Below are 15,940 nucleotides of genomic sequence, written 5' to 3' on the forward strand. Positions count from 1 at the left end.
ACAAATGATACCATAGCACACAATTTAAGTGTTTGATGATGATAATGAAAATGAATCTAACTTCAGATTTTTACATCTTTTCTTTTTCCCCAGTTTACTGAGGTGTAACTGACATAGAACCCTGTATGAGTTTAAGGTGCACAACAAAATGATTTACATATATATTTTAAAATATATATGTATTATATATATATAATATATATAATATATATATGTAAATATATATACTCATTTCTTCCTTAGCATCTTATACCTTTCATCATCAGGACAGCTAATGTCTTACAAATGATACCATAGCACACAATAAGTGTTTGAAGATGATAATGAAAATGAAAATGTATATATACATATACATACATATACATATATACATGTATATATATTTACATATATATTTTAAAATAATTACATTTTTTTTCCCTTGTGATGAGAACCTTTAAGATCTATTCTCTTACAACTCAGATTATCAAGTTTTAAAATGTCTGGAATGTGTTAGACTTGATCCAGCAAGTTCTGGCAGTCCTAAGTGAATTCTGGACTAAAAGGCTTTGATTCTCCAACCAGAGTTCTGGTAAGGCTCAGAATGTTTTCTTTCCTCAAACTCCATACCTCATATAGCATCATTCTGAGTCAATCTAATTGTTTGCCAGAACGTCAATAATGAAAACATTTTGGGATGAAATAAAATGATGATATCTTAAATGTGCTAAAACATACCCAATGAAAAAAGACCAGAAACTGTTCAAGTTGACGGACAGGGACATAGATGGTTAGTCACTTTATTACTAGAGTAACAGAAAACTGGTGCCAAATTAGCCCTCCAGATACAACTGAAAACAAAAAAAAAAAATGGACAAAATATAAGAAACAGTTTTCAGACACTGCATAACAGGCAGCACAGGACTGTACTCCTGAGTGAAGGGAGGCAAACAAAGCTTCCTGGTAGAAGTCACTTTTGAGATTACCATGTAAGTTAGGAGAACACAAGCATAATACAGCAGTCTTGTTAAGTTGAGCAGAAGAAGATTAAAGTTTAGGGAAGCAGAAGCAGCTATTTGTGGAACAGAGTACAAGAGAGGCAGGAGATACAGAAAAAGAGCTCTGGAAACCAATATAGGTTCCCCTTAAATGTTGCTAAATACTAAGCTACGACTGTATATAGGGAAACTCCACAAGGTCAGCCAAAGAAAAACTTCCAGAGTTTCAAACTGTATATAGCTCATAGAGGGCTTGGGGAAATCCTAGCTCTGACCAGATCAAAGAGACCTGTTTAAAGACCCAGGACGTTAGAATAGAGCTCAGAAGTGCTAATATAGCCTAAAGGTTGAATCCACCCTAAAAATACATAAATAAGCTCCAAAAGGATCAAGAAAATCTCCAACTTAACTGCTCTCCAAGACAAACCTCAACATTCTTTAAAGCAAAAGAATAAAAATCAGACACTCAATACGTAATACAATGTCCATTCTCCAATCTTAAATCACTAGACATGTGATATGCCCCAGCAATTCAACTCCTAGGTATTTATTTACTGAAATATAAAGCTAATTGGAGAGTAAAATGAGACTGGAATCTGAAAAAGCAGACTAGGTTCACAATTTCACTTATTACTGTTTATATGTCTCTATTTGTGCATTTAATGTAATTTTTTAAAGATAACACTCCCTTTACAGTTGTCACAAAATATTGGATAAATTTCCTGTGCTGTTCAACATATCCTTGTAGTCTATCTTACACTCAATGGTTTCTATCTGCTACTCTCTCATGCCTATACTGCCCCTCTCCTCACAGGTAACCAGTCGTTTGTTCTCTGTATCTGTGAGTCTATTTCTTTTTTGTTATGTTCATTAGTTTGTTATATTTTTAAGATTCCACATTGAAGTGATATACAGTATCTGTCTTTTTCTTTCTCTGTCTGGTTTATTTCACTTAGCACAATGCCTTCTAAGCCCATGCCCTCTAAATCCGTGATCTCTGCATGGAGATCAAACCAGTGAATCCTAAAGGAAATGAATCCTGAATATTCACTGGAAGGACTGAAGCTGAAGCTCCAATTCTTTGGCTACCTGATGTGAAGAGCCGATTCATTAGAAAAGACCCTGATGCCGGGAAAGACTGAAGGCAGAAGGAGAAGGGGACAACAGAGGATGAGATGGCTGGATAGCATCACCAACTCAATGGACATGAGTTTTGGCAAACTCTGGGAAGCCTGGCATGCTGCAGTCCATAGGGTCAGAGAATCAAACATGACTGAGAGACTGAACAACAACCTGTTCTAAGATAGAGCATGGATCCCCTGGTAGTTCCGTGGTAAAGAATCTGCCTGCAATGCATGAGACATAGTTCGATCCCTGGGTCAGGAAGTTCCCTGGAGAAGGAGATAGCAACCCACTCCTGTATTCTTGCCTGGGAAATCCCATGGACAGAGGAATCTGGGAGGTTGTAGTCCACAGGGTCAAAAAAGAGTGAGACATGACTTAGTGACTAAACAACAACAAAGATGGAGTATATGAGAAAAGATAGGCAGTCTGAGAGCTAAGATGCTGTCACATAATTTGACGATGCTGAGATACTCTAGAAAAACTCATATGATAAACTCCTAAGATTCAGAAAAGAGAAGCAAGAGACAATAGTATTTCTAATTGAGAAGATGACTGACTACTGGCCTCAACTATACTGCCTCTAATCTTTAAGGCTACTATAAACCACTCCAGATCTTTCATTCATTTTTCTTTTTTTATTAAATTCCTGACTCACCAAATAAATCCAAGAGTAACAGAAGACTAGATGGAAAGAGGGTTGAGGCAGTGTAGTACTGGTGATTAAATACACAGATTCTGAAGTTACAACATTTAGATCTGATCCTCAGTGTGTCATTTACTAGTGTGTGACTCTCGATGGGTTACTTGGCCTCTCTGCTGCAAGTAACTGTCCATAACTACCTCATCAGGTTGCGACAGGGATTAAATGAGTTTGAAAAGTGCTTAAAACAGTGTCTTGAACTGCATAAGTGTTTACAATGGCACAGATGATAATAATACACTCATTAAAACTAAATTTTTTCATTTAAAAATTTTATACAATTTTTAAAGGTTACTTTCCATTTATAGTTATTACAAAATATTGGCTGTATTCCCTATGTTGTGCAATACCTCCCTGAGCTTATCTTACATCCTATAAAAACTAAGTATTTTTTTTAAACTCTCCTCAAATCAAATTTTAAAAACCTAAGCCATACAATCCTGCAAAGAACTGAAGAAGAAAATATTTTTATTCCTATTTTATAAACAGGTTCTACTAGAAAAACTAAGAAACTTACTAGACTAAAAAATCCAACTAGAAAGTAGTCTAGCACACAAATATTGGATTGGCCAAAAAGTTTGTTTGGGCTTTACGTCACATATTTTGGCCAGCCTAATATATAATAGACTGACTAATTTGCTCTGCAAAACTGTTCCTATATAAGAGATTTTATTTCATTTTCTAAAGCAGTTACTAGAAGTTAGACTCTAAAAAAAGTATACTATCAACTCAAAAGCAAAAAATGTACAACATACAGTATTCTTGCCTGCGAAATCCCATGGACAGAGGAGCCTGCCAGGCTACAGTCTATGGGATCACAAAGAGTCAGACACGACTGAGCAACCAACACAGGAAAAGCATACAAATAATAGCAGTTGTCCATATTACTTTTTCCATCTATTAGGTGCTTATCTAAACATTTAATATGCATGATCTCATTTAATCCTTAAAATAATTACAACTGCTATTTCATTCTACAGATGAGGAAACTGAGGTTTTAGAGGGATTAACTTGATAGAAGTCATACAGCTGAAAAACAGCAGAACTGACATTTAATTCCAAGTCTATCTGATATCAAAGGCTGTATCCCCTTTCATTACTATTCATGCTGCTCTAAGGCAATACATACTTTATTGAGGCTCACATACTAAAAAATCTTCAATACAATGAAGATCATCCAAGTCAAAAAATAATAATAATAATGCTCTTTACTTCTCTAGCTTAACATATGCAGTTAAACAGCAAAATTCATGCATTGTTGGGATACTACTTAGTATTACAAGGTAAGAAACTTTTAAAAACCTCTGGAAAACAAAAAATGAATCTCAAAATACTATTTCAAAACACTGGAAATATATGTAAATCATGTTGGTAAAATGAAGTAAACTGTATCTTTCACTGTTTCCAGAGATGTCATTTACCTCCCCTGCCCATCTAGAAGAGAATAATCATCATCATCATCATCACCTATAAGGTGACCCTGTTTATTGCTTTTTATTTACAGGACTGTGTCTAAATTGAGAATTAAAATGGATTACATCTCCTCTTATAAGATTGCTCTTACCTATTTATTTTTGAAATCTTTGTGTTTTTTAGCAATTTATATGACTCCTTCATATAAAAAATAGTAAGCCTTGGTCCTATCGACTGCATAACTTTCCCCCAGTGCTACTTTTAATGTTTGTCAGTTTTACCACTGTTAATTTTCAGAAATTTAAACTTACATATAATGAAATCTATTTTCTCTTTCACTTCTTATATAACCAATAATATCTGTCTTCCACCATCTAGAAATATGATAAATAATTCATTTATATTTTCATCCAGTTTTAATGGCTTGTTTTTTTAAAAAGGTATCATACATGAAAATTATGTTATTTTATTTCAAAAGTTCTTTTGATAAAATGTTCTTATTTCAAAAGGCAAACAACAACAAAAACAATATAAAACATACTGAACAACATAGATTAAAGATCAAAAGTTCAAGTTCCCTCAATTCTTTCGGGGCACGTACTTAGTCTATGCATATACTAAAACATACAGAATAAAGTACCTATAGCTTACTGACATTTTACCTCTTCTCTTCATAATCTGTTAGCTCATACATCCCCAATAGAGACTAAAGAATGCTAAAACTAGAGTATATTAACAGTAATTCTGAATGTCCAATAAGGGAGATAGTATTGGGTTGGCCAAAAAGTTCATTTGGGTTTTCCCATAAAACATTATGGAATATATTAATCCAACATTTCCAGACTCACTATAGAATTTTTTTATTCAAGTGACAGCAGTTTGAAGACCTAGTAATTTCTGAAACAGTGTTTTTGGAAATGCTGGCCCAGCACTTCAGACAACCCTAAACTGCAACATTTTGTGAATACAAAGTACACAAATATTTAAAAAATAAAAGATAATGAACTTACTTGGGATACACTGGTTCATAAAGGTACTTGTCCCCTCTTGTAGATGTTATGTGAAAAAACAAGATGTAGCCATTTGCCGTCTGAAAGATAAATTTTAATTACCATGAATTAAAGGGTAAAGCTATGATTGTAACCTTAATTTTAATTTTATTTAAAGTATTTATTTCAAAGTATTTCTTTCTTTGAAAATATTTTACTCTTAAGAATACTCTTTTGAAGACCTACAGCTAAATTATGCAAGAAAATGAATCACTTTGTTTCAGTATAATCTATCTTGTTCATAAAGTAACTCATGAAAGAAATTCATAGGTTTCAAAATATTCCATAGGTAATTGAAATTAATAATTTATAATTTGCTGTAGACATTAGTATTCTAAAATAACTATTATTCAGGTAATAGATGGTTCTTTTGCAAAATATACAGACTGTTCTGAACTCTGGAATAATATGGTAAAATTTTTCTGAGTTTTTAAAGCAATGACATCACCAAATGGTAATAGTATGATGAAATTCAACATACTTTATACATTTCAAAATCAATAAATTAGCCTGATTTACTACAAAATATACTCTTGAGAAAGAAGAAAAACAGAGAACCTTCAATTTCAAAAGTTTGAACATCAACTAATTTTTCTAAGTTAACAAAATGCTTCAAACTGTATTAAGTAGGTCAGAAAGAAAAATACAGTATCACTTATATATGGAACCTAAAATATGACACAAATGAAACTTATTTACAGGACAGAAACAGACTAACAGACACAGAAAACAGACATGGTTTCCAGGGTTGGGGATGGACAGACTGGGAGTTTAGGATGAGGCAGATACAAATTGTTATATAAGGAATGGACAAATAACAAGATCCTATTGCACAGGGATCTACATTCAATATTCAATGTCTTGTGATAAACTATAATGGAAAAGAATATTAAAAAGACCATGTGTGTGTATATGTATGTATAACTGAATCACTATGCTGCAGAGCAATTAACACAGCATTGCAAATCAACTACACTTCAATTAAAAAATTATAAATTGTACTAAAACAAAGTGTCATGTGATCATGGCAGATATCTACTTGTGAAGCTCAACCAACCATTTTACATTTATATAAATATATTAAAAAAAAACTATAGCTTTTTCTAAACAAGTACTTTCAGACATAACAGAATCAACTGGCAATGTTTTACTCAAACTACTTTATATTCATAGTGAATTCCTGGCATTTTAGTGGCAGGACAGCTTTACCAAAAATAGAAATAAATAAAAAAATAAAAATTTTTTAAAATTATTCAAGGTTTCAAATTTCTTTCCAGTACAGGTTTCCTGTTTTTCATATAAAGGAATGCAAGAGGAAACACTAAATTTCTTCAGCAAAGCCAGGTGATCTGTTTTTAAGCTAAAAACTTTAATATTTCATAATGTTTTCCAAAACTCTAGTTCAACATATTGGGATACCAAATAAAAAAGGCTAAAATCCTCCAGATAAGATAGTCATTCTAATTCCTCATGTGCAATTTTATATTATTCTAATGTGAAAACTATGAGATCAAAAAGAAAATGGATGCAAATAAAAACCATACTGAAAGTTTCACAGACATCACGACCCCTATATAGATTTACTGACTGTTTAAAATGTGTAAACTCTACTACTACATGGGCTAGAAAAATAACATACATACTTTGTCTGGAATATCAGTCACTCAAAGTCAAAAGTTTAACATTTCAGAATATCAAATGCTAATAATATACTGAGAGTTTTAACAACCGCTTAGAAGACTATAATGCCAGGGAAACTATAGCATCACTTTGCCCCAGCATTTAGAAACCTTACATAGACAGTATACTAGATGAAGTTACAAATATGGCTTGATTTACTATTTTGGTATTCTGTATCAATTACCTCTACAAGGTAAAATTGGTTTTGCGTGTATATTAAATGTTATACATTTCCAGATATTAATGATATTCATCAGTGATAATTTCATAAACATGCCTGCCTTTGAACAACAAAAGTTTTGGTGGTAAACAATCGTTCTTAAAAAAGAGCATCTTTGTGTATCTATACCAAAACTGTTATTATTATGTAGTGAGACCGTAGTTAGGACGGTCCTTCTCTTCCTATCCCCAAATACTGCAAATTTAAGTATATAACTCAATAAGTATATTGCTCAATCAACAATTTCAAAACCTTCTTCTAGTATATATAATAAACGTAAGTACACACTCTAAGACCAGCTTTTCCAAAAAGTTAATGAAAAGACAAAATAAAGAACTTCAAAGTTCTCTTTCCTGTTATCATTCCTAATCTTCCTGTTATCATTCCTAATCTTAAAATATTTTTTTCTTTCTCCAAGGCATATTACTGGATTATATGGCTTTAACTACAGAGGTCTAGGAAGCAACAGTTAGAACTGGACATGGAACAACAGACTGGTTCCACATTGGGAAAGGAATACGTCAAGGCTGTATATTGTCACCCTGCTTATTTAACTTATATGTAGAGTACATCATGAGAAACGCTGGGCTGGATGAAGCACAAGCTGGAATCAAGACTGCTGGGAGAAATATCAATAACCCCAGATACACAGATGACACAACTTTTTCTAATTTTTTAAAATCAATTTTTAAATTTTAATTGGAGGCTAATTTCTTTATAATATTGTAGTGGTTTTTGCCATACATTGACATGAAATCAGCCACGGTGTACATGTGTTCCCCATTCTGAACCCCCCTCCCACATTCCTCCCCATCCCTCTGGGTCATTCCAGTGCACCAGCGCTGAGCACCCTGTCTCATGCATCGAACCTGGACTGGCAATCTATTTCACATATGATAATATACATGTTTCAATGCTATTCTCTCAAATCATCCCACCCTCGCCTCCTCCCACAGAGTCCAAAAATCTGTTCTTTACATCTGTGTCTCTTTTGCTGTCTCGCATATAGGGTCATCGTTACCATCTTTCTAAACTCCATATATATGCATCAATATACTGTACTGGTGTTTTTCTTTCTGACTTACTTCATTCTGTATAATAGGCTCCAGTTTCATCCACCTCATTAGAATGATTCAAATGTATTCTTTTTAATGGCTGAGTAATATTCCATTGTATATATGCACCACAGCTTTCTTATCCATTCATCTGCTGATGACATCTAGGTTGCTTCCATGTTCTGGCTATTGTAAACAGTGCTGTGATGAACATTGGGGTACACATGTTTCTTTCCATTCTGGTGTCCTTGGTGTGTATGCCCAGCAGTGGGATTGCTGGGTCGTACAGCAGTTCTATTTCCAGTTTTTAAAGGAATCTCCTCACTGTTATCCATAATGGCTGTACTAATTTGCATTCCCACAAACAGTGAGAGGGTTCCCTTTTCTCCCCACCTCTCCGGCATTTATTGTTTGGAGACTTTGATAGCAGCCATTCTGACCGGTGTGAGATGGTACCTCATTGTGGTTTTGATTTGCATTTCTCTGATAATGAGTGATGTTGAGCATCTTTTCATGCGTTTGTTAGCCATCTTTATGTCTTCTTTGGAGAATGTCTGTAGAGTTCTTTGGCCCATTTTTTGATTGGGTCATTTATTTTTCTGGAATTGAGCTGCAGGAGCTGCTTGCATATTTTTGAGATTCTTTGTCAGTTGCTTCATTTGCTATTAATTTCTCCCATTCTGAAAGCTGTCTTTTCACCCTGCTTATGGTTTCCTTTGTTGTGAAAAAGCTTTTAAGTTTAATTAAATTTAACTTAAATTTAGTTTAAGTTTAATTAGTTAGATTATTTTTGCTTTTATTTCCATTACTCTGGGAGGTGGGTCATAGAGGATCCTGCTGTGATTTACGTCAGAGAGTGTTTTGCCTATGTTTTCCTCTAGGAGTTTTGTAGTTTCTGGTTTCACATTTAGATCTTTAATCCATTTCGCGTTCATTTCTGTGTATGGTGTTAGAAAGTGTTCTAGTTTCATTCTTTTACAAGTGGCTGACCAGTTTTCCCAGCACCACTTGTTAAAGAGATTGTCTTTTCTCCATTGTATATTCTTGCCTCCTTTGTCACAGATAAGGTCTCCATAGATATGTGGATTTATCTCTGGGCTTTCTATTTTGTTCCACTGATCTATATTTCTGTCTTTGTGCCAGTACCATACTGTCTTGATGACTGTAGCTTTGTAGTATAGTCTGAAGTCAGGCAGGTTGATTCCTCCAGTTCCATTCTTCTTTCTCAAGATTGCTTTGCCTATTCGAGGTTTTGGTATTTCCATACAAACTGTGAAATTATTTGTTCTAGGTCCCTGAAAAATACCACTGATGGCTTGAATGGGTTTGCATTGAATCTACAGATTGCTTTGGGTATTATACTCATTTTCACTATATTGATTCTTCCAAACCAGGAACACGGTATATTTCTCATCTATTTGTGTCATCTTTGATTTCTTTCATCAGTGTTTTATAGTTTTCTATATAAAGGTCTTTTGTTTCTTTACATAGATTTATTCCTAAGTATTTTATTCTTTTTGTTGCAATGGTGAATGGAATTGTTTTCTTAATTTCTCTTTCTGTTTTCTCATTGTTAGTGTATAGGAATGCAAGGGATTTCTCTGTGTTAATTTTATATCCTACAACTTTACTGTATTCATTGATAGCTCTAGTAATTTTCTGGTGGCATCTTTAGGGTTTTCTAAGTAGAGGATCATGTCATCTGCAAACAGTGAGAGTTTTACTTCTTCTTTTCCATTCTGGGTTCCTTTTATTTATTTTTCTTCTCTGATTACTGTGGCTAAAACTTCCAAAATTATGTTGAATAGTAGTGGTGAGAGTGGGCACCCTTGTCTTGTTCCTGACTTTAGGGGAAATGCTTTCAATTTTTCACCACTGAGGATAATGTTTGCTGTGGGTTTGTCATATATGGCTTTTATTATGTTGAGGTATGTTCCTTCTATGCCTGCTTTCTGGAGGGTTTTTATCATAAATGGATGTTGCATTTTGTCAAAGGCTTTCTCTGTATCTATTGAGATAATCATATGGTTTTTATCTTTCAATTTGTTAATGTGATGTATCACATTGATTTGCAACTACTGAAGAATCCTTGCATCCCTGGGATAAAGCCCACTTGGTCATGATGTATGATTTCTTCAATCTGTGGTTGGATTCTGTTTGCTAGGATTTTGTTAAGGATTTTTGCATCTATGTTCATCAGTGATATTGGCCTGTAGTTTTTTTTTGTGGCATCTTTGTCTAGTTTTGCTATTAGGGTGACGGCAGCCTCACAGAATGAGTTTGGAAGTTTACCTTCCTCTGCAACTTTCTGGAAGTGTTTGAGTAGGATAGGTGTTAGCTCTTCTCTAAATTTTTGGTAGAATTCAGCTGTGACGCTGTCTGGTCCTGGGCTTTTGTTTGTTGGAAGATTTTTGATCTCAGTTTCAATTTCCATGCTTGTGATGGGTCTGTTAAGATTTTCTATTTCTTCCTGGTTTAGTTTTGGAAAGTTATAGTTTTCTAAGAATTTGTCCATTTCTTCCAAGTCCATTTTATCAGCATATAGTTGCTGATTAGTAGTCTCTTATGATCCTTTGTATTTCTGTGTTGTCTGTTGTGATCTCTCCATTTTCATTTCTAATTTTGTTGATTTGATTCTTCTCCCCTTTTTTCTTGATAAGTCTGGCTAATGGCTTGTCTGTTTAGCTTTGTTGATTTTTGCTATAGTCTTCTTTGTTTCTTTTTCATTTATTTCCGCCCTAATTTTTATGACTTCTTTCCTTCTACTAACCTGGAGTTCTTCATTTCTTCTTTTTCTAGTAGCTTTAGATGTAGAGTAAGGTTATTGATTTTTCCCTTGTTTCTTGAGGTAAGCTTGTATTCCTATGAACCCTCCCCTTAGCACTGCTTTTACTGAATCCCATAGGTTTTTGGTTATTGTGTTTTTATTTTCATTTGTTTCTACGGATATTTTGATTTCTTTTTGGATTTCTTCTGTGATTTGTTGGTTATTCAGAAGCGGATGACACCACTTTTATGGCAGAAAGTGAAGAAGAACTGAGTCTCTTGATGAAAGTGAAAGAGGAGAGTGAAAAAGTTGGCTTAAAGCTCAACATTCAAAACACTAAGATCATGGTATCTGGTCCCATCACTTCATGGAAAATAGATGAGGAAACAATGGAAACAGTGACAGACTTTATTTTGGGGGGCTCCAAAATCACTGCAAATGGTGACTGCAGCCATGAAATTAAAAGATGCTTGCTCCTTGGAAGAAAAGTTATCATCAACCTGGACAATATATTAAAAAGCAGAGACATTACTTTGCCAACAAAGGTCCATCTAGTCAAAGATATGGTTTTTCCAGTAGTTATGAATGGATGTGAGTTGACCATAAAGAAAGCTGAGCTCCAAAGAACTGATGCCTTTGAACTGTGGTGTTGGAGAAGACTCTTGAGAGTCCTTTGGACTGCAAAGAGATTCAACCAGTCCATCTTAAAGGAAACTGGTCCTGAATATTCACTGGAAGGACTGATGCTGAAGCTGAAACTACAATATTTTGGCCACCTGATACGAATAACTGACTCACTTCAAAAGACCCTGATGCTGGGAAAGACTGAAGACAGGAGGTGAAGGGGACAACAGAGGATGAGATGGTAGGATGGCATCACTGACTCATGAGTTTGAGTAAACTCTAGTAGTTGGTGATGGACAGGGAGGCCTGGCGTGCTGCATTCCATGGGGTCACAAAGAGTTGCATACGACTGAGCTACTGAACTGGACTATACAGAGGTCCAATGACCTGCAGGCAATTTATATGACATTCTTTATGTTCATGTCTTTTGTATATCCATGCATTAGGGCCATAAGATCATAAGGATAAAGGGTATTAAGGCAGTGAAAGAAGGAAATCATTACTTAAATGGAGGATAGAAAAAACACATGTCTCACTTAATGCCACTTAGAAGAAAGAACTACAAACAATAACATAAAAGATACCAACAAGGCAATAAACAGTCAGAGGCATAAATATTAGGCTTCATTTTTTAAAATTGCAAATCTAGTAATAGACATTTAAAAAATCACGCAAATTACCTCACTTAATTCCACATTTTAAAAAGAAGAGACTGAATTCTCTGGTGGTGGTAGGTGATATGGTTATCATTGTTATTAACTGCCTGTTTTTATTCTGCTGTGTTTGGGCATTTGGGACGTTTCACTAGGCACTTCAAATTAAATGTGTTTTAAAATTATTTTATGATTGATGAATGATATATATACCAGAAATAGTAACTTTCTGTAAAGAGGAAGAATTTAAATCTAACTGTGAACAAGTACAACACTATAAAGCAATTATCCTGTGGCTGAGGTTAAAGCGTCTGCCTCCAATGTGGGAGACTCAGGTTCAATCACTGGGTTGGGAAGATCCCCTGGAGAAGGAAATGGCAACCCACTCCAGTACTCTTGTCTGGAGAATCCCATGGACAGAGGAGCCTGGTAGGGTACACTCCACGGGGTAGCAAAGAGTCAGACACGACTTTACTTTCACTTTCAACTGCGTAATTAGACAAATCAACAGTTACATATAACTAATGCTTAACCTGTAGGCAGCTTCTTTACCAATACTTTCTTCTACCAACCAAATGCTTTTACTGCACATGAATTCACCAGATACTTTAGAATTTCAAGTCACAGGGCATTTCTTCCTTTGCATATACCATTTTTACCATAAGGGACAGAATGGATTTATGCATCTGGCTCCAATGACTTGAATCATGGAATCATAAGGATTTCTATAATAATTTAAGAGATATGGATTTGATGATTTAGATCTTTTATCCCAACACATGGTCATATTAGGTTTCAAATATGGCTGACAGAAGAACATTTTAAAATTCTTTACACTGATTCATAAATGGTGTTTTCTGTTTTTAGCTATATTTCTTTATTATACATGTGAAGTATATAAAATTACTCTAAATCATTCCTCTAAAAAAATGATTTAACATTTTGAATACTTTCAGACTTTGCACATACATATGTATATATTTAAATGAAAAATAACAAAAAGTTGTAAATAGCACATTCTCTCAAAAACAGGTGATGAATATCTTTTGATACAAATAGTCGTCACATTATTATTCCTAGTTCTATAACACTGTTTTATACCAGAGCACTTGAAGACTTCTGGTTCTAACCAAGATGAATTAAGTTGAAGATAGTTTATGCTCCCATCTGAAATAAACAACCCAGAACCAAGCAAAATATATGAAACAATGGTTTCAAAACACTGATATCAGCAGTGAAGGCCAGTGATCCCTGAGAGATGGGAAACTGAGCTGAGTTCTACTGTTTCAGCTTACTCTCGAGAGTTCTCAGGTCACAGCACTGATAAGGGAAATGGAGACAAAGCCTAGGAGACTCCCGGTGTTGAGAAGATGATGCTGAGAGTTCAGGAAGAACAGGCATTTACAATTTGTATGACAGAGTACTACCAGAGACAAGAGAGTTCTATGGAGAAAGAATCAAAGAGCACCAATAAGCATATGCATGTGAAGACACTACCAATGTAGAAGAAAACCAAAAGGATTAGAAAAGCGAACAGTGCGTGGTGTTCAAACAGTCCTGAAAACAGTCCCTGTCCCATCAGCAAGACTGAGAAAACTCATAATGCACACAGCTTTGATTAGTTGCTCATAACAGTGTTTTCAGGTATGGCTGTGGTAAACCTTAGAAAGGTGTTGTCTTAGTAGTAGGGAATAATTAGCTCTAGATTGAGTATTATTCCAACACTTGCAATACAAACCCACAAAACAAAATATGAACACACCAAACTGCCTCCAAGTAACATAAGCACTTCCCAGGATAAAGCTAAAGATTTATAGGACCACAAAAAAATCCAGCAAACAACAAAGTAAAACCATAATGTCTGGCATCCAATGAAAGATTACTACATATGTAGACAGGCAGAAGAACACAAGACACACAGTAAGAAGAAAACTCAACCAATCAAAAATGATCCAGAATTCAATCTGATGTTAGAATTAGCGAAAAAGGACACTGAGAACAGTTATAACTGTGTTCAATATGTTCAAAGGCTAGGGAACACAGAAAACCCAAACCAAACTCTAGGGATAAAAAAACTAAACTATCTGAGATAAAAATACACTAAAAGGAATTAATGGCAGATTAGACATTAAAAAGTTTACTGGTCATAAAAGCATAGCAATAAAGATTACCCTTAATGAAACACATGCAAAAAGACTAAAACTCATAAAGTATCAGTAAATTACAGCCCAACATACACATAGACAGAGTTCCCAAAGGAGAGGGGTAAAAGGGGAAAAAAAAAAAGCTGCATTAAATTTAATACAAATTTCATTTGTTTCACTTAAACTTCTTTAAAAGATAACTGACTTTTAAAATAAGAATATTAAAAATAAAATGTATATAATATATGTTTCTTGACCCCAACAGAATTAAACTAGAAACTGATGACAGAAGCTTTCTGGAGAACTCTCAAATATATATATGCTTCTAAGTAATTCACAAAAGAAGAAATCAAGACAGAAATTTAGAAAAACACAGGAATTAGTGGGGTATTATTACAGCAGTGCTTAAGGGAAACTTTATAGCTTCAAATGCCTGTATTAGAAAAAAAGAATAAGGCCAAATCAGCGACCCTGGGTTCTACTTTAAACTAGAAACAGATGAGCAAATGAAACCAAAAGTAAACAAGTTTTTAAAAAAAAGAAAATAATAGAGATCAGCATGGAAATCAGTGAAACAGAAAAGAAAATCAATGAAACTAAAATCTGGGTTTTGTTTTGTTTTTAAAAAAGATCATTAAGATCTTCTATACGTCTAGTCATAGTGTCCAGGAAAAAAAGAAACAGGATAACCACTATCAGAAATGAGAGAGGTGACATCACTACATAGTTTACACATATTTAAAAATAACAAGTGAGTACTGTGAATACCTTTATGACAGTAAATTTACAACTTGGATGAAATGGATAGATTCCATGAAAGACATAAACTGTCAAACTTGCTTGTATCTACTAAAGAAATTAAATCCTTTTCACGAAACAAAACTCTAGGCCCAGATGCTATCATTGGTGAATTCTACCAAATATTTAGAAAAGAGACAATATCGATTCAACACAAAGTCATCTAAAAAACCAAAAAGGATGGAAAATTTTGATCTCATTTTATGAGGCCAGCATTACCTTCACACCAAAAAATGATAAAGACATTTTGAGGAAAAGAAACTACAAACCAATATCCTTTATTAACACCTATGTAAAATTTCTAAACAAAGTTTTAGCAAATTAAATCTAACAATGTATTGTCCGAATAACAGATCATGTTTATTCAGGAATACAAGGTTGGTTTAACATTCAAAAATCAATAAATGTAATTTACAATATTAACAAACTAAAAAAGGAAAATTTTATGATCGTCTCAATAAATACAAAAAAAGCATCAAACAAAATCCAATATAACACTTCTAATTAAAAACTATCAGCAAATTAACAAGAGAGGGTTAACTTTTACCACGTAATAAAGAGAATTTTAAAAATACCTATGATTCTTAATACCAAAAGATAAATACTTTCCTATTCAAAATTGTACTGGACAGTCTTACCAATAAAATCAATAAAGAAAAAGGAATAAAAAGTATCCAGATTGATATCATAGTCTTTTGAGAAAATATGATGAGATCTACAAAAAAAGTAGTAGAA

At 34.0% G+C, this 15,940-nt stretch overlaps 1 protein-coding gene across 5 annotated transcripts in view; it reads right to left on the reverse strand.

Annotated features, from left to right (window-relative positions):
* Window positions 1–15,940, reverse strand: part of RIC1 (RIC1 homolog, RAB6A GEF complex partner 1) — a 151,616-nt gene that overhangs the window by 77,539 nt on the left and 58,137 nt on the right. For all 5 annotated transcript variants that reach the window (XM_061425350.1, XM_061425348.1, XM_061425347.1 and 2 more), the window contains one exon: window positions 5,226–5,305. In XM_061425350.1, coding sequence (XP_061281334.1) covers window positions 5,226–5,305 — 80 coding nt within the window. The remainder of the gene's footprint in view (window positions 1–5,225; window positions 5,306–15,940) is intronic.

This window comes from Bos javanicus, chromosome 8 (assembly GCF_032452875.1).
Source record: "Bos javanicus breed banteng chromosome 8, ARS-OSU_banteng_1.0, whole genome shotgun sequence".
Lineage (NCBI taxonomy): Eukaryota > Metazoa > Chordata > Mammalia > Artiodactyla > Bovidae > Bos > Bos javanicus.